The sequence below is a fragment of the Chlorocebus sabaeus genome, chromosome 9 (assembly GCF_047675955.1).
Source record: "Chlorocebus sabaeus isolate Y175 chromosome 9, mChlSab1.0.hap1, whole genome shotgun sequence".
Lineage (NCBI taxonomy): Eukaryota > Metazoa > Chordata > Mammalia > Primates > Cercopithecidae > Chlorocebus > Chlorocebus sabaeus.
The window spans coordinates 46,948,274-46,967,235 of NC_132912.1; the positions used below are offsets into that span (position 1 = coordinate 46,948,274).

The 18,962-nt window shown below is 41.3% G+C and overlaps 1 protein-coding gene across 3 annotated transcripts; it reads right to left on the bottom strand.

The window, feature by feature from the left end:
• Positions 1–6,421: 6,421 nt before the first annotated feature.
• Positions 6,422–17,799, bottom strand: ZNF239 (zinc finger protein 239). Of its 3 annotated transcripts, none has more exons than XM_007962470.3 (3): positions 17,723–17,799; positions 16,802–16,842; positions 6,422–8,678 (listed from the first exon to the last, which is right to left on the bottom strand). In XM_007962470.3, the coding sequence occupies exon 3, from the start codon at positions 8,584–8,586 to the stop codon at positions 7,210–7,212; it is 1,377 nt and encodes a 458-aa protein (XP_007960661.3). In that variant the 5' UTR covers positions 8,587–8,678; positions 16,802–16,842; positions 17,723–17,799; the 3' UTR covers positions 6,422–7,209. The 3 variants fall into 3 exon arrangements, with proteins under 3 accessions (XP_007960661.3, XP_007960660.3, XP_007960662.3); XM_007962469.3 differs by lacking the exon at positions 17,723–17,799 and adding an exon at positions 17,222–17,714; XM_007962471.3 differs by lacking the exon at positions 16,802–16,842.
• Positions 17,800–18,962: the final 1,163 nt, after the last annotated feature.

Below are 18,962 nucleotides of genomic sequence, written 5' to 3' on the forward strand. Positions count from 1 at the left end.
GAATTAATTTTTGTATTAGGTGTGAGGTTTAGGTTGAAGTTTTATTTTTTCTAACTTACGGATATCTATTTGCTCCAGCACTATTTATTTAACATATTGTCCTTTCTCCATTGAATTGCTTTTGCACTTTTATCAAAAACTAGTTTTCTTTGCTTGTGTGGGTCTATTTCTGGATTCTCTCTTCTGTTCCATTGAACTGTTTTATCTCTGCCAATTCCAAACTGTTTGATTGTTTTTAACTATAAGGAAGTCTTAAAGTCAGGTAGAATGATTTCTTTCATTGTATTCTTTTTCAAAAAGATTTTCAGTGGTTGCAGTTCCTTTGCCCTGTCATATAAATTTCACAGTAAACTTGTGTACATCGACGAAAAAATATTGCTGAGATTTTGATAGGAATTATGTAAAAACTACAGATCAGTTTGAAGAGAACTGACATCTCAAATATCAATGAATATATACGTCTTGACTTATTTAGATCTTCTTTGATTTCTTTTATTAGTGTTTTGTAATTTTCAGCATACAAGTCCTGTACATGTTTTATTAGATTTATACCTAAGTAATTTTTTGTTGTTGTTGAGTGATTGTGAATGGGATTCAGCTTTTAACTTGTTTTCACATAATCATTGCTAGTGCATAGAAATGCAGTATATTGGTATGTTGATCTTGTATTATGTGATTTTGATGAACTCATTTATTCTCGTAGTGTGTGTATGCATGTATCCCTTTGAATTTTCTGCGTAGATAATTGTGTCATTTGCAAACAGTGACAGTTTTTAAAAATCTGTATGTCTTTTTCCTTTTTATTGCCTTATTGCACTGACTAGGACTTCCTGTACTATGCTGAATAAGAGCTGTGGGAGTGGAATCCTTGCCTTATTCCCAGTCTTGTGAAGAAAGCACTGATTTTTACCATTAAGTATGATAGTAACTGTACATATTTTTAGGTACTCTGTGTAAAGTTGAAGAGGTTTCTCTCTTTTCCTAGCTTGGTGAGGTTACTATGAATGTGTGTTGAATTTTGTCACATTTTTTCCTACATTATTTGATATGTGATTTAACTTCACTGGCCTATTAATATGGTGGATTAATATATTGAACTATTCTTGCATTCATGGAATAAGCCTCACTTAGTCGTAGAGCATGATTCTGTTGATATTTTTTTTTTTTTTTTTTTTTGGAGACGGAGTCTCTCTCTGTCGCCCAGGCTGGAGTGCAGTGGCGCGATCTCGGCTCACTGCAAGCTCCGCCTCCCAGGTTCATGCCATTCTCCTGCCTCAGCCTCCTGAGTAGCTGGGACTACAGGCGCCCGCCACCGCGCCCGGCTAATTTTTTGTATTTTTAGTAGAGATGGGGTTTCACCGCGGTCTCGATTTCCTGACCTTGTGATCCGCCCACCTCGGCCTCCCAAAGTGCTGGGATTACAGGCGTGAGCCACCGCGCCCGGCTGATTCTGTTGATATATTTTTGGGTTCAATTTGCTAATTTTCTTTTTTTTTTTTTTTTGAGATGGAGTTTTGCTCTTGTTGCCCGGACTGGAGTGCAATGGCTCACTGCAACCTCCGCCTCCTACGTTCAAATGATTTTCCTGCCTCAGCCTCCTGAGTAGCTGGAATTACAGGCATGCGTCACCATGCCTGGTTAATTCTGTATTTTTAAAAGAGATGGGGTTTCTCCATGTTGGCCAGGCTGGTCTCGAACTCCTGACCTCAGGTGATCCACCCGCCTCGGCCTCCCAAAGTGCTGGGATTACAGGCATGAGCCACCACGCCCAGCCTCAATTTGCTAATGTTTTTTGAGGACTTTGTGTATGTAGGATATGAACGGTATTGATCTGTATCCTGTATCCTTCAATATTAAGGATATTGGGCTGGGTATGGTATGTAATGAAATGTAATGAAAACTGTAATCCCAGTTTTCTTAGTACAGTCTGACGGCTTTGGTATTAGGAAAATATTGGCATCATAAAATGAATTTGTACTTCTCTGATGATTAATGATATTGACCATCCTTTCATGTGCTTACTGCCCATTTGCATATGTTCCTTCATAAATTGCCCATTCTTTCGTTTTTTGTTTTTTTTTTTGAAACGGAGTCTCGCTGTATCACCCAGGCTGGAGTGCAGTGGCGCGATCTCGGCTCACTGCAAACTCCGCCTCCTGGATTCACGCCATTCTCCTGTCTCAACCTCCTGAGTAGCTGGGACTACAGGCGCCCGCCACTACGCCCGGCTAATTTTTTGTATTTTTAGTAGAGACGGGGTTTCATCGTGTTAGCTAGGATTTTTTCTTGATCTCCTGACCTCGTGATCCGTCCGCCTCGGCCTCCCAAAGTGCTGGGATTACAGGTGTGAGCCACCGCGCCTGGCACCCATTCTTTCATCTAGTTTTTTTTCGAAGCAGAATTTCGCTCTTGTTGCCCAGGCTGGAGTACAGTGGTGCGATCTCAGCTCACTGCAACCTCTACCTCCTGGGTTCAAGCGATTCTCCTGCCTCAGCCTCCCAAGTAGGTGAGATTGCAGGCGAGCGCCACCATGCCCAGCTATTTTATTTTTTGTATTTTTAGTAGAGACGGAGTTTCACCATGTTGACCAGGCTGGTCCCAAACTCTTGACCTCAGGTGATCCGCCTGCCTCAGCCTCCCACAGTACTGGGATTACAGGCGTGAGATACCGGGCCTGGCCTTTTGCCCAGTTTTGAACGTTTTTCTGAATTACTGGGTTGTAAGAGTCTTTAATATATTCTGTATGTAAGTCCCTCTTCATCAGATATTTGTTGTATAAATATTTCCTCCTACTCCATAACTTTCATTTTCTTAATATGAAGTTTCAAACAACATAAGTTTTAAAAGTGATAAAACCCAACTTAATTTTTTCTTCTAAGATTTATGTTTTTCATGTCCTCTTTAATGAAGATTTTCTTCTAGGCACTTTATGGTTTTCATGCTTATATTACTCATTTTTCCCCTATACAAAATTTCAGTTGTTACAGAACTGTGTTGAAAACTCTATCTTTTCCCTTTATCTTTGCATCTTTGTTGAAAACCACTTGAAAATATATGGGTGAGTCCAATTCTGTTTGCCTGTATGTGTATCCTAGATGCAGTACCATTCTATCTTGATCACTATAGCTTTAGTCTTGAAAAAAGTCTGTAATCCCAGCACTTTGGGAGGCTGAGGCGGGTGGAACACCTAAGGTCAGGAGTTCAAGATCGGCCTGGTCAACATGGTGAAACCCCATTTCTACTAAAGATACAAAAAAATTAGCCAGGCATGGTGGCACACACCGTAATCCCAGCTACTTGGGAGGCTGAGGGAGAAGAATCACTTGAACCCAGAAGGCAGAGGTTGCAGTGAGCCGAGATCGTGCCACTGCACTCCAGCCTGGGTGACGGAAGGAGACTCCATCTCAAATAAGAAAAAAGAAATCTTAAAAAATAGTTTTGACTTTGTAGGTCCTTCAGGTTTATAACTCATGAATACAGTGTATCTATTTATTTTAGGACTTCTTTACTTTCTTCTAGCATTAATACATGTTTTGTAGCTTTAGTACAGGTCTAATAACTTTGTCCCTATATTTCATGATTTTGATGCTGTTTTCATAATTTCAACTTTTTGAAAATATTGAGCTTGTATCCTGTGACCTTGCTAAACATACTTACTAGTTTTAAAAACATTTTCAGACACTTTTATGCTTTTCCATATAGACAATCATGTCACAGCAAACAGTCTCATGCATTCTTTCACATTCTGTATCCCTTTTCTTGAGACAGGGTCTCACTCTGTCACCCAGGCTGGAGTGCAGTGGTGCGATCACAGCTCCCTGCAGCCTTGACCTCCTGGGCCTCCAGTGATCCTCCTGTTCAGCCTCCTGAGTAGGTGGTACTACAGGCACATGCCACCATGCCTGGCTAATTTTTATTTAAGTTTTGGTAGAAATGAGGTCTCACTATGTTGTCCAGGCTAGTCTTGAACTCCTAAACCCAAGCAATCTTCCCACCTTGGCCTCCCAGAATGCCAGTATACGCATGAGCTACCACACCCAGTCTCTTTTTTATTGGCTTATTGTACTGGCTAGGACATCCACTACAAGGTTGACTGGAAGTGGTGACTAGACACCTTTACCTTGTTTCCAATCTTAGGAGAAAAGTGCTTTTTACTTCACCATTAAGTATGATGTCAGATGTAGGTTCTCCCACAGATGCTTGCTCTTAGATTGTGGAAGCTCAATTTAATTCCTAATCAACTGAGCGGTTTTATCATGAATGGGTGTTAAATTTTTTCAACTGTTTTCCTACATTAAAAAAATTATGTGGTTTTTCTTTTTAATATTAGTATGAAACATATTGCTTTTTGAATGTTAAAGCTTGCATTTCTAGGATAAACCCTACTTGGCCATATGTGTTTCCTTTTATAGACTGCTGTGTTCAACTTGGTATTTTAAAAAGGATTTTTATGTCTATATTAAGAGATGTTGATCTATGAGTTTTTCCTATGATGTCCTTTCTGACTTTGGTATCTGGGTAATGTTGGTCTCATGACTTTTCTTTGGGGGAAGGTTATCAGCTACAAATTCAATTTAACAGGACTATTCAAGTTCTCTCTCTCTTGAGTGGGCTTTGGTTCTATATTCCTTACGATTTTTAATTCCATTTAAGTTGCTGAATTTATTGGCATTAATTAAGTTACTAATAAAATTCCTGTATTACCTTCTTGGTGTATAGGACCTATAGTGATATTTCCTCTTTCATTCCTGACACTAGGAATTCTTTCAATCCTTTCAGAGAGCCAGGTTTTGGTTCCATTAAATTTTCTTTATTGTTTGTCTACTTGTAATTTTGTGAGTTTTAGCTCTTTATCATCTCCTATTCTACTTGCTTTGGATTATTTCTGTTCTTTTTCTCATTTCATAAGGTAGAAGTTTAGACTATCGAATTGAAATCTTTTTATCTAAGTATTTAATACTCTGATTTCACCTCTAAGCACTGCTTTAGCTACATTTCACAAATTCTGACACTCATTCAGTTCAAAATATTTTCAAATTTTTCTTTCTCTTTATTGCTCATTTACGAGTATGATGTTTAATTTCCAAATATTAAGAGATTTTTTGGACATCTTTGTTATTGGTCTCTTACTTAATTCTGTCCTGATGAGAATATACCTTGTATGGTTTTCATTCTTTAAAAAATTTTAAGACTGTTTTGTTATACTCCATAGTAGGCACACTTAAAAAGAATGTATACAGGTTGTGCAGTGGCTCACATCTGTAATCCCAGTGCTTTGGGAGGTCCCAGAGGGAGGACTGCTTGAGCCTGGGAGTTCAAAACCAGCCTGGGCAACAGAGCTAGACCCCATGCCTACAAAAATAAAAAATAGCTGGGTGTGGTGGCACATGCCTATAGTCCTAGCTACTCTGGAGGCTGAGGCAGGAGGATTGATTGAGCCCAGTAGTTCACGGTTGCAGTTAACCAATTGCACCACTGCACTCCAGCCTGGGTGAAAGAGTGACACTGTCCCTAAAAAATAAAAAAAAATTAATATATCATGCTAATGAGTGAAGTGTTCTACAAATGTCAATTAGTCAAGTTAGTTGATAGTACTACTCAAGGCTTATATCTCCTAAGTGACTTGTGCTATCAATTACTTGATTAAATATCTAACTATAATTGAAATTGTGCCTTTTTCAATTTTGCCAGTTTTTATTTCATGAATTTTGAAGCTGTTTTATGTGTACTTAAGCTAGAAAGTAGCTTTGCTGTAGAATTCCCAAATTTCCACAATATAGAGGTCTTTCCCTTGGGGCCATTCAACTTCTGCAGAGAAGAAACTTCCCATCTCTTGCTGGACGTTAAACCTCTGGTCAGCCATGTACAGGAGTTGGGGAGCAGTCTGTGTGTTTATGTAATGAGGAGGAATGTTCCATATACAAATGGCCATTAGTTTCACTGCTTTCTCTTCACATCTCACTCCCATCCTCCAAGGTACTAAGCATTTCTGAGCCTGGAGCCAAACTGGTTCCTTCTTTTCCTTATCCCCATATGTAAGCAGCGTAACTGTGCCTGCTTCTGCTCTACTGGCTATCTTTCCATCTTTCAAATTTTCATTTGCTGATAGTCTTTCTCCTATTCTCCTTATTGCTGTAGTTTGATAAATTAAAATTTTCCTTGCATCTTACTGTTGTCCAATGTGATGAGACATGTTTAACAAGAGCACATTCTTGAACACTTTCTCTGCTAGCCATTTTTAGCTTATCAAGACCCAACGTGATTTCTGCAGCCTCTAAGCTGCCCCCTGCTCCTTATGTATTCATTTTTCCAGCTCTGCCTCTGGAACCTATTTGTTATCACCTGCTCTTAGGTACCCTCCTGAGTAGCTGCGTCTGAAGCTGTGTGCCAGCACACCAGCAAATTTTGCACTTTTTTGTAGAGACAAGGTTTTGCCATGTTGCCCAGGCTGGTCACGAACTCCTAGGCTCAAGTGATGCACCCTCTTCAGCCTCCCAGAGTGCCAGGCATGTTACTTTGGACCCTCCCTCACATTCACTCTGGAAGTATCCCAATAAACTAGCTGTACTCACCAAAAAGGACTACTTATGTTCCTGAATAGTTGCCTGGGAGGGGCTGTTCAACTTCCTATCAAAATGGTATATGGGAATGTACTACATGAGTAACTCTCTTCCAGCTTTTTGTTGTGTGGCTATAAACTATTGTACCTGTCTGCAATAAACACAAGGATTTCCATGTCCCTTGTATTTCCAACTGCCCTCTTGGCCTAAAATGGACACAGTGTACAATCATAGTTTGGAGGTGGCTAATCAGGACTGGAAAGAAATATGAAAAACACAAAGCACATAATTTGAAGAGGAACCAGAGTTTCAATTTCTCAGAGAATGTGAACAAAGGAAAACATGCCCTGCTTGAGAATAAATATAAAGTTCTTGCCATTAAAATGCTGGGTAGAATATGTAGTTGAACTGTAAAGTAGAGACACTTTTACTCTGCCCATCTGAAACTAAGAACAATCCATTCATTGTACAGCATAAAAAAGTGCTTGATACTTAAATACTTTGAATGAATGATTTTTTCAGTGAGGAAACACATCTAAATAACCCTTACATCTCTCTCCTTTGTAGAATATAAAGGTAAGAGTGATACTAAATATTTAACAGTTTTTACAGTATGAGCGCTGTGAAGACCTGAACGGGCAAATGTCACTTAGCGAGGATCTTTCTTATGAACCCGCTGGTGGATGTGAAGGTTGGAGCTCTGGCTGAAGCCCTTCCCACACTTGCTGCACTCATAGGGCTTCTCTCCAGTATGTACTCTCTGGTGGATGAGGAGTTTGGAACTCTGGCTAAATCCCTTCCCACACTTGCCACAGTGATAGGGCTTCTCCCCAGTGTGGACTCTGAGATGGATGCGAAGATCCGAGCTCTGGCTGAAACCCTTCCCACACTCATAGCATTGGTAAGGCTTCTCTCCCGTGTGGATGCACCGGTGAATGTGAAGGTTCGAGCTCTGACTGAAGCCCTTCCCACACTCGCCACACTTGTAGGGCCTCTCTCCTGTGTGTACTCGCTGGTGGATGTGTAGGTTTGAGCGCTGACTGAAGCTCATACCGCACTCCCCACACTCATAGGGCTTTTCTCCAGTGTGGACTCGCTGGTGGATATGTAGTTTGGAGCTCTGACTAAAGCCCTTCCCACACTTGTCACATTTATAAGGTTTCTCGCCTGTATGGACAGCATGATGGATGAGCAGACTTGAGCTCCTGGTGAAGCCCTTCCCACACCTGTCACACTTATAAGGCTTCTCATCTGTGTGGACTGCCTGATGGATAAGCAGACTCGAGCTCCTTGTGAAGCCCTTCCCACACTGTTCACATTTGTAGGGTTTTTCTTCTGTGTGGTCTCTCTGATGAAGTAGTAGTTCTGAGCTTTGACTGAAGTTCTTACCACACTGACCACATTCATATTGTTTCTCTGCAGTGTGGATTTTCTCATATGGATGACCATCTGGGCTGGTGTTAAGTATTTTCCCACAGTTATTATGGTCACAGGGTTTCTCCTCTGTATGAGCTCTCTGCTGACTACAACTGACCACCTGTGATTTCCATCCATAAATGTTTCTGCAGTTACAGTTAATGGGATCCAAAGATTCTTTTAACTGGCCATTCTGGCAAGTTGCCTCACCATTTAACAATGGCGAGGCCAGTTCTTTTCCATCAGACACCATTTTAACTTGAAGGTTCTCTGAAAAACTTTCTCCCTTTATCACTTTTCTCTCAGTGCTTTCTTCCTTTACAAAGAGATGTTTGCTTTCCTGATGATCCTGAGGCTCATTCTTACAGAACTTCACTGAAGAGTATTGTGTGTCTATTTGGCTTGGGACTTTCAAAGGCAAATATGTTTCACTTTCACTGTTTTTGAAATAATCACTTTGAAGAGTCATCACACTGTCCCTGTTTCTGGAAATACGAGAAGATGCTTCTCCCCACTGTTGACAAGGGGAAAGGTCTAGTTCAGGCTCCTCATCCACTTCCCCTTGATGATTCACGATACAATCCTGACTTCCGGTAATTGTACTGGCCATGCCTTCCAAAATTAGCCAGGAGGAAAGCTCATGTAACAGATCCTGAAGTGCTTTCTGCTGAAGATTCTCCACAGAATTTTCATTCAAGTCTCCTAGGGAACAGAGAGAATTCAGTGGTAAGAACAAAGGGTAGACTTCAAGATTTCAGAGTGAGAGTGCTTAAGGCCTGAAGGCTTAGTAACTACGAAAAAGTTCAGCTTGTCCTTATAGTCATGTCCTTTGGGTTAATGTCGGGTGCATTTGTATCTGGGTACAAGACAGAAATTTTCTCTTGGCTTTTAAGCATAGCCAAGGAAAGTCTTCCCTAACTAATCCTGTAAGTCCTACATCCTTGCTAACAGTAACATTTCATCTCATCTCACTTCTTTTTTTTTTTTTTTTTTTTGAGACAGAGTCTTGCTCCACTGCCCAGGCTAGAGTGCAACAGCGTGATCTGGTCTCACTGCAACCTCCACCTCCCAGGTTCAAGCAATTTCCCCACCTCAGCCTCCCAAGTAGGAGTAACTGGGATTATAGGCCCACGCCACCATGCCCAGCTAATTTTTGTATTTTTAGTAGAGATGCGGTTTTACCATGTTGACCAGGCTGGTCTCAAACTCCTGGCCTCAAGTGATGCATCCGCGTCAGCCTCCCAAAGTGCTGGGATTACAGGCATGAGTCACTATACCCGGCCTACTTTCCTTTAAGTAAATTTGCATTTCATTGGTATTCTGCTTTCATAGGTATGGGGGACACAAGGAAGAAAATATAAATCCTTTTGCTTAACAAGCTAAAGCTTCCTGGGAAGACAAATATACCAAATAATGATAATACTAAGTGAGTGGTGTAGATGAATGTATAGTACAATACAGTACAAGAGATGTATACATAACCAGCTAGGAAAGTACAGAAGAGGAACACTCAACTCAGACCCCGGTGTTTAGGAAGATTTCTGGGAGAAAATGACAAGAAATAAAAAAAAAAAAAAAAAAAAAAAAGAAGTGAAACGTGGAGAGAAAATATGACATGTTAAAGAAAACTACAAGTGGCTTCTTATGAAGGAGATAAAAATGGTAAGAGTGGTGAAGAATGTGCCACAGAGAGGAAGTAAGGAGCCAGAGCAAAGGGCTTAGTGTCTAATAATAAGGACCTTAGGGCTAAACCCTGCACGGATTGAAAACTATTAAAGGATTTAAATTCAGAGTGAAATAATTGACTTTGTGACTATAAACACCACTGGAAAGTAAGACTTTAGGTAGCAAGATGGCTGCCATAGCAAATCATAAGAAAAACAGTAAGGATGATAGTTGTGGAGAGAATGGGAGAAATTCATTCTAGATCATGTGATGATAAATTAAACCTAGAAGAGAAAGGAGGCCCCAAGCCTGTTCCTTGGGTTTGCTGCCTGAGTGAATGGGTACCATGGTACTCTATAATCAGGGAGGAAATGCAAGAGGAAGAGGCTGAAGTAGGGAAGGGGGCAGAAACTCAAATCTGCGTTGTATAATCTGTGGTGTTAGTGGAACATTCTTGCAGTACTGGTCAGTAAGCAGTGAGATATATATAGGTCTGGAAGTCCTGTGAGAGAACTGTGCTAGGAATACAGAGTTTAGACTTACTGGTATATTAAAAAACCAAAACCAAAACAAAACCCTCCCCCAGACTTACTACAACAGTTATGGAGTGAATAGCCTAATATTACACTGAAATGACAAGAAATCTATAATAGTCTTGGGAAAACAGAAAGGTCGACATCATCAGAATAAAAACATCGAGGAACTCGTAAATGATAAAGAGCAGATGGATTAGGAGTGATGGAGAAACCAGGGGAAAAACGTACAGCTCAAATTATATATAACAGAAGGCTTCCTCATGGGTAAAACATCTTAAGAAATCATAGACATTCAATTACCAAACTCAGAATCAATTATTACAAAGTAAGGGAGCACTGACCCCATTTTCCTGGAGTCTATGTCTCAGAAAATAATAAACAGTGATAAAGACATTTCTTAATTCAACTTAGGCATTCCTAACATGCTGTGCTAGTTTTTGCTGTTAGCAGCATTCTCCCAGCCCACCCTCTTCCTCTTAGAAATAGAAATATTGGATGGCTAGCAGCAGTGGCCTCATATAAAGCCTCAAGAATAAAATAAATGATCTGCCAAAGAAAGACTGCTAATAATGTTAACTGAACTGAACAGAGAAGCAGAGGTTGAGGTAATGCTAAACCTACACAATGACCGATGGATTGAGGAACAAAAAAGCAGCAACTGACAACATAAGTGCCCAGGATAAAACTTCAAGCTAATCTTTTTAATGGGAGTTCTGACAAGGAAGATAGCCCAGGGCTGGAAATGAAGAAGCAGAGCATGCCCCCAGTAACTCAGTGGCAAAAGAGGTGGCCTTAAAAAATGGCCTACACCACTGTGCAGGGGAGTACAGGGAATAGGAGGCCCACCTGAGGCTCAGCCCTAGCCCTTAGACCACCCGTGGGGGGAGTTTACTACCTGGGTAGCCCCCTTGCCCACACATCCAGCTACAAAACAATTCAAATTTTTTATTTTTCCTAAAATAAAACCTCACTTAGCTCTGCCAACTGTCAAAAAAAAAGAAGAAAAAAAAAAGAAAAAAAAAAGGCCTACAACATCTACCATCTGAATTCTTATTACCTCCCTCCCTAGCCCAATCAGCAGAAGCGTCCCCTAAAGTAGAACACACATACATGCCAAAGTGGGTCAAGCATGGGTTGAGGACACACTCCAATATCATACTGAGAACACAAGAATTTTGAAAAAATATATAAGGAGACAAACAGAATTTAAAAGGTACATAATTAAAATCCCAGAAACACTGGAGTGAATATCATATTTAAACACAATCTAATAATAAAATATAAACATATTGCTATGAAAATAATAATTCTAAATAAAATGACTGAAGATGATGATAGGTTATGTAACTTGTTTCCTAGATATGTCAGGCTGTTTTAGTCAAAGGCCTGCAATTTAGATGAGTTAAATAGTAAAATGAACACATGGCTAAGATGGAAGATTGAGGAATTCTCCAAGAATGCATATGAAAAGACAGACAGATAGAAAGATAAAAGTAAAAGCCCATCTCCAAGGAGTTGCATGAGGACAGTGAAGATCGAACACATGGAGAGAAAATGATCAAAGAAAACAACAAAAAAATGTTTCCTAGAATGCAAGATTCAGGGCCCAATAAATGCTAAAAAAATGGTATGTAAAAACACCCCGAACTAAACATACTCTTTTAAAACCTCAGGACTTCAAGGAAAAAACAAACAAACAACAACAACAAAAAACCACAAAATGCTAAAAGCTTCCAAACAGAAAAGCCAGGTTATGTGCAAATAAGTGAGAATTATATTGACACTGAACAAATAATTGGCAATATTGCAAATCTTCAATATCTTCAAATTTTGGGTTAAAAGTCATTGGGAAATTGTAATTTTTAACCAGCCAATTAACCATTTCAAAGAGAGGAAAAAATAGACACTCTTTCAAACATGAAAAGATTCAATTACTAAAACAATCACTCAGGAATATACTATAGGAAAATTTTTTAAAATTTAAGAAAAAGGATACATGCTACAAGAAATAACAGTAAGCCAAGAAGTCAATAAAATACATAATTAGGCCAAGCGTGGTGGTTCATGTCTGTAATCCCAGCATTTTGGGAGGCTGAGGCGAGGTGATTGCTTGAGCTCAGGAGTTCGAGACCAGTGTATGCAACATGGCAAAACCCTCTCTCTACAAAATACAAAACAAAACAAAAACCCTCAAACCCCAAAACCATAGTTGAAAAATAAAAGAAAAAAATAAAACTCTACAATAACAGTATGGAGTCAAAACCCCCCAAATAAAATATATTTTTAAAAGGCAAGTATTAGTGTCAGAGGAAAAATAAAAAAATAAAAAAGGAACTATAATCATATTGTACTACTTGACTCTATAGTGAACAACTAATTACAAAGTCAAAGCAATGTAAGCATTCATCACTGACATGACTCTAACAAATTCTTGGGAGGCTAGGCATTTGGGGAGGTAATATGAAAAAGCTACATCCTCATCTATAATATGGGGAAGTCAATAGAAATTACAAAATATTGATAAATGGAGAAATAACAGTATATCACAATACACTAAATTTAAATGATACTGAGGTACCATTTTCCACCTGTTAAACTAGCACAAACCCGAAGTCTGAAGACACACATTACTTGTGAGTGTAAACTGATATGAAGGACATTTTGACAATTATCAATGTCATAAATATATGCACTCAACATTCCAACTTAGAGCTTTACTCTTCAGATTTCCAGGCATAATTTGTGAAATGACATTTACAGGAGACTACTCACTTTTTAAGGGCCAATGACCAGAACCTGGATAGACAAGAGCTACAGACATGAAAGAAACTTTTCATTGTGCACCTTTTATATTTATTTTTTAACCATGTGAATGCATTTATTGTTTATTTAGAAGAGTAACTATGTATAAACATATCGTGTGGAGTAGGAAGACAAACCCAATATGGAACAGCTAGAAAGATGAAAACTGAGTGCCTTTGGAAGCCACATTGTGGCTGATGGAGCAGCAGTCAGGAAACAGGAACATTTTCACTATGAGCTGTCCATACAACTTGTTTTACCCAGGTGAATGTATCACTTTGTCTACACATTTCAAAAGTAATGGCAAAAATGAAAAAGAAAAACGACAAAAGAAAAACAGGGCAGTTTGTAGCAGTTAAATCATGAAATGGGGTGAAATGATTAAATGGATTTGAAAGGATATTGCTTCAACAGCCATATCGTACAGTACTTGGAAGTAGGCTAGTGGTTATAGAAATTGTAGGTATGTGAAAATGAATGGGGGAGGAATTTTATGAAAGGTGCATTTTAATGAAAGTGTGATGTTAGCTTTTAAAAAAATGTTTAAAATAATGTGAAGAATGAGGCCAGGCACGGTGGCTCATGCCTGTAATCCCAGCACTTTGGGAGGCTGAGGTGGGTGGATTACTTGAGGTCAGGAGTTCGAGATCAGCCTGGTCAACACAGTGAAACCCAGTCTCTTCTAAATATACAAAAAAGAGCAGGATGTGATAGCAGGCACCTATAGTCCCAGCTACTCAGGAAGCTGAGTCAGGAGAATCACTTGAACCTGGGAGGTGGAGCTTACAGTGAGCCGAGATTGTGCCACTGCACTCTAGCCTGGGTGACAGAGTGAGACTTCGTCTAAAAGAAGAAGAAGAAGAAAAAAAATACTATGGAGAATGAGTGTACAACATTAGGAGAAAATACTGACATGAGAAAAGGGGTCCTTTTATAGGGAGTTAACGTGGCAGAAAAAAACTCTAACACATACTGCATAAAACAGCAAATTAAAAATACGCACAGTGTAATCTCATAAAATTTTAATGCATATACTTGTACATATATAAATATAGAGTTCATAGAAAGTGATTTGATTTCACATTATACTGTGTTGTTTGAGTTTTTGAGACTTTTATGTCTTACTTGCAAAAAAGGAAAATGTTCAACAAGTTTGTTCCATTTTATGTTAATAAAAATGAAAACCTAGAGCAGAGCTTGAAATTGGAAGCCCATCTCCTATTTCACTTTTGTCTACCTGTAAATCACTCTCTACAGAGTAGTCACAGTGATACTGGGTCAATCAGAGCATACCGTTTCCTGATCCAATGGCTGCCTACTCAAAATAAATCTGCTTCTTTTTTTTTTTTTGAGATGGGGTCACACAGTGTCTCCTAGGCTGGAGTGCACTGGCGCTATCTCAGCTGACTGCAACCCCCACTTCCTGGGCTCAAGCGATTCTCTCACATCAGCCTCCCAAGTAGCTGGGATTACAGGCATGAGCCACCATGCCTGGCCCAAGAGAAACTGAATACAGTCATGGCCCATTTCTAAACTAGGAGACTGGAACAACTTTAATACTGACAAAAGTGGGAATACAAGAAGGGAACTTAAAAAGGAAAATAATTTTAGGCTTATCAAAATAGAAAGGAGAGTTGAACAGCATTAAATGTGTAACAGTTCCTCCTGTAAGTGGACATACCATGCATTCTCAGGGACAATAATGTCTCCAAGGGGTGAGAATTGGTTCATAGGGGGCACAACAAATCTTTTTATTTTATTTTTTTTTGAGATGGAGTCTCACTCCGTCACCCAGGCTGGAGGGCAGGGTCACGATCTTGGCTCACTGCAACCTCCACCTCCTGGGTTTAAGCAATTCTCCTGCCTCAGCCTCCTGAGTAGCTGGGATTACAGGCACCCACCACCACGCCCGGCTAATTTTTATAATTTTAGTAGAGACGGGGTTTTGCCATGTTGGCCAGGCTGGTCTCGAACTCCTGACCTCAAGTGATCCTCCCCACTCAGCCTCCCAAAGTACTGGGATTACAGGTGTGAGCCACCACGCCTGGCCTCAACTCATCTTTAAATCCCCAGCAACTACCACAATTGACTTGGAATCTGAAAGATAAATATAAGTTCATATTCAATTTAAATGAATAATAAATAACACAACTAAAAGAAAACTTCAAGACAGTCAAGCCTAAGACCCTCAGTTTACAGATGAAAAAACCAAAGTTCATAAGGGTGAAGTGATTTACCCAATGTCACAGAGGAAGGGCAGGGTTAACTAACACTCCCGCCTTTCAGCAGACCTAAGGACAATGTGTGGTACATAGAAAACACACAGTGACTGGAATTAAGTCCTTTCTTTAAATTAAAAAAGTTGTTGTGTAACACACACCAGAATCTCAAAATTTACTAAACTAGCAATCCCCAGTTGCAGCAGCAGTGAATAATTAACCATTAGGGAGCAGGCAGAAGTGAAGGAAGGAAAATGTATTGATTCTACTCAGGTTAGTCTCCCTTCAAGTCCTCAATTACTTTTCAGGGCACAGAGAAGCCATGCTCTCAGTACCTCAAGACAGCTTACTGTCCTCTAAACAGATTTTTCTAAGAGCTCGTGTGTGAGGGCTGTATTTGCCAAGCAAAAAGATGGCCTTTGCTGGTAGTGTTAAAAAACATTTTTTTTTCCTTAAAACGCAGTCTGATATTTTATTCAAACAATTTCTGGTGTGATGACCTGTTTAGTGAACGGAGAAAGAACAGCCTGAAGTTAAAAAACACGGGATTTATTTCTGGCCTGCTGCTCTCTGCAACAAAGGACAAGGCACTTTCCTTCGGCTTTCTCAGTTAGCCGAGTTAGAGCTCTCCACCAGAAAACGCCAGGACAGGGCAAAGAGGGGGCCGACCATCTCAAACACCGTGGGATTCTATGTGGAGGCTGACCATCTTGAATACCCTGGGAGCCTAAGGGTTAATTTTGAGGTAACCTCCTACAGATGGTTTTACAGAGACAAATGAGAACTCTCTTTAAAAAAGTATGACTTGGTAATTTAAAATTTACTGGGACAGTTAAATATGTAGACATGCTAGTGAAAGAGAACAAATCAACCTGAGTATAAAGGATGAATAACTCATTTTACCTACCCTAGAGACACTTATATCAAGTGTATAGAGAGTATTTCACAATAAACCTTTGGATGTACAAAGATCAAAAGAATAAAAAAGGAGTGAAACTCTCCTTTCACTAGGTCTGGAAGAGAGAAGGAAGCTTAGTTCTTAAAAAAACACCACAGAGACTAGCCTGGTTGAGAAGCATTTCTAGAGTGATTTTGTAACCACTGTGCTGCCATTTAACGAATTTCCTTGTTTTTGACTCTTTCATAGTTAACAAATTATCACTATTAATATGCATATTTTTTGTGTACAGGTAATATAATATGCTAATCAAAATGGTAAGCTCCTTGAAGAAAAGCACCGTGGTTTATCATTCTGTTTTGCTGAGACCACTTAGCACTGGGATGAGTATGGAATAGCTTGGAATGACTTTCAATGTGAGCGAAATGTCTGGCAGGAAAAGGTAGGCTTCCAGATGCTCCCCAGGAGGGCACAGCCCACTGCTCTGAGGAGTGGAATAAATTCTTGGGTAGGATGGGCCAGTGAAAACTATCTGTGCAGACCCTGGTGACATCATCTGCTAGCTACACGTCCTTAGTATCTTAATGTCCCTATAACCATAGCTATAAAATACCGTACTGGGGGCCTGACAATAAAGAAAACAACACATGGCACAGGGACGTTTCAGAGAGATGGCATTTTAGGAGAAATGGAGCGCCAACTCACCCGAACCTCGGTCATTTCTTACTCCCAGTGGGGATGGGTTCCTGGAAAGGCAGAGTTAGGGAAAGAGAAAAAGCCATGAAAATCAAGTCCAGCAAGACTGCAGGGAAAGTTACCCAGCTCCTGCCTCTGACGCTTCTTCAGTCAACCCTTCCACTAGCACTCCCTCCATGAGGTGAGAGGTGACGCATTTTCTGTCACCATCTTCATCTCTCTCCACAGGGCTTTCGATTAAACAAGCCAAGTCCTCCCCCCAAAAAACCAAGAAGCTAAGTAAATTCCGCAGCCGCTGGCAGCTCTAAGCCGTGCCCATTTCCTCAGACTTTGCCGATCTCTGTCCTAAAGTTCTAGTTAAGAGGAGCTCTCGGGTTATATGACCGCTTCTCGGGATGGGTTTCGGTTGCCCAAGACGCCTTCCCCGACCTCATTCTCAGGAGCGTGGCTCGTTCCTGCGGTGCGGGGGCTCAGATGCAAGCTCTTTTCAGCGAAGGCAGTGCTGCGGGCAGAAACCTCAGTCTCTTACAGGAGCCCCCCTCCGTCGCCTAACGTCCACCGAAAACCCCCTGCAATCACGCCGGTCACAGGCGAGGAAAAGGCCGGCGTGGCCAACCACGAAGCCCCCAGCCGGCCCAGGCCAGAGCTCGGCCAGGCGGGAGGAGGGGCCATCGGAAGCTCGGCCGCTCAGCTGCACTGCCCGACAGCCTTCGCTGTGGCCGCAGCCAGGCTCCGGGGGCGCAGCAGCTCGGAAATGCGGCGCCGGGACACACGTGCCGCTGCGGGCCGCGCCTCCGCTGGTCGCGTGCCCTACCATCGCCGCCCTCCCGGCTTCCGCGCCTCGCCGGCCCAGCGCCTTCGCCGCAGCACACCCATTTCCTGACCCCTGAACGCCTCTGTCAGCGGCCAGGGAAGCCCGGCCAGTCTCACCTCCCACGTGGAACCCCACACCTGCAGGGGCCGCATTCCGGATGCTGCCGGCTCGCGCGCCTAGAGCCCCGAAATACAAGTCCCAGCAAGCCGCGGGCGAGCCACGCCCACTTCCGGCGCGGGCCGCAGAGCTCAGCGCGCTCTGCGGAGCGGGATTCTTGGCAGGGGGTGGGGGCCGGCGTGGGGGACCATCTTTGAGTCAGCGATGCGTGTATTCAAGTCCTTCTCCTCGTTTTTTATTACAAACTCATAAGAATTATTTTGGGAATACCTATTAAGGTGTTTTTCATTTGTTAAAATACTATTGGGGGAAAAGGACGTAAATACCCATAATTTCATCTTTACCTTTCAAAACATTCTGAAGTGAATATTTGCTATTCGGCATCTTCCATCTCACCTCTGAAGGTCATCCATTTAACAGATATTATTTGAGAGCCAGCTGTGTACCAGGAGCTGTTCAAGATGCTTGCACAAAAGTCACTGCCCTATTCTAGTGGGGGAAACAAGCAATCCATAAATACAGTGCATACATGGCGTCGTGTGTGTCATGAGGTGGTACGGAAAGCATAGAGCTGGGCGGGGGGTTGCGGGGTGTGAGTGTGTAGGGCTGGGGGTGTACTTTGCAATTTTAGATAGGGGATCTTGGAACAAACACAGGAGGTGAGGGAATTAGACAAGTGGCTCCCAGCAGTCAGAACTGTCCTAAACGCACACAAGGGTTGTTTATGCCAGGATTTTACATTTCTTTCACTTCTCACCGAGTGACACAGAGCTACCCGTTTGGTCTTTTCCCAATTCCTTTCTTTCAGATTTATTTTGGAGAGAAAAGAGATGTTGCCTGGACCTCTCTTATATATCCTCCCCCTTCCTTGGTGTATTAGTTTCCAATTGCTGTCACAACAACTTACCACAAACTTAGTAGTATAACAAACATGTATTCTCTTAAACTTCTGGAGGTGCCAAGTCGGAAATCAGTTTTACTGGGCTAACGTCAGTGTCGGTGTGGCTAGTTCCTCCTGGAGGTTCTAGATGAGAATATTTCTTTGCCTTTTCCGGCTCCCAGGGACTGTTTGCATTCCTTGGCTTATGGCCCGCTCCTTTATCTTCAAAGAGCATGACTGCAATCTCTGCCTTCATCATCACATCACATGCTGGGGCACTGACTCCTCCTGGGGCCTTCTAATAACGACTGTTGTGATTACATCAGGCCCAGCTGACTAATCTTGGGGTAATCTCTCAA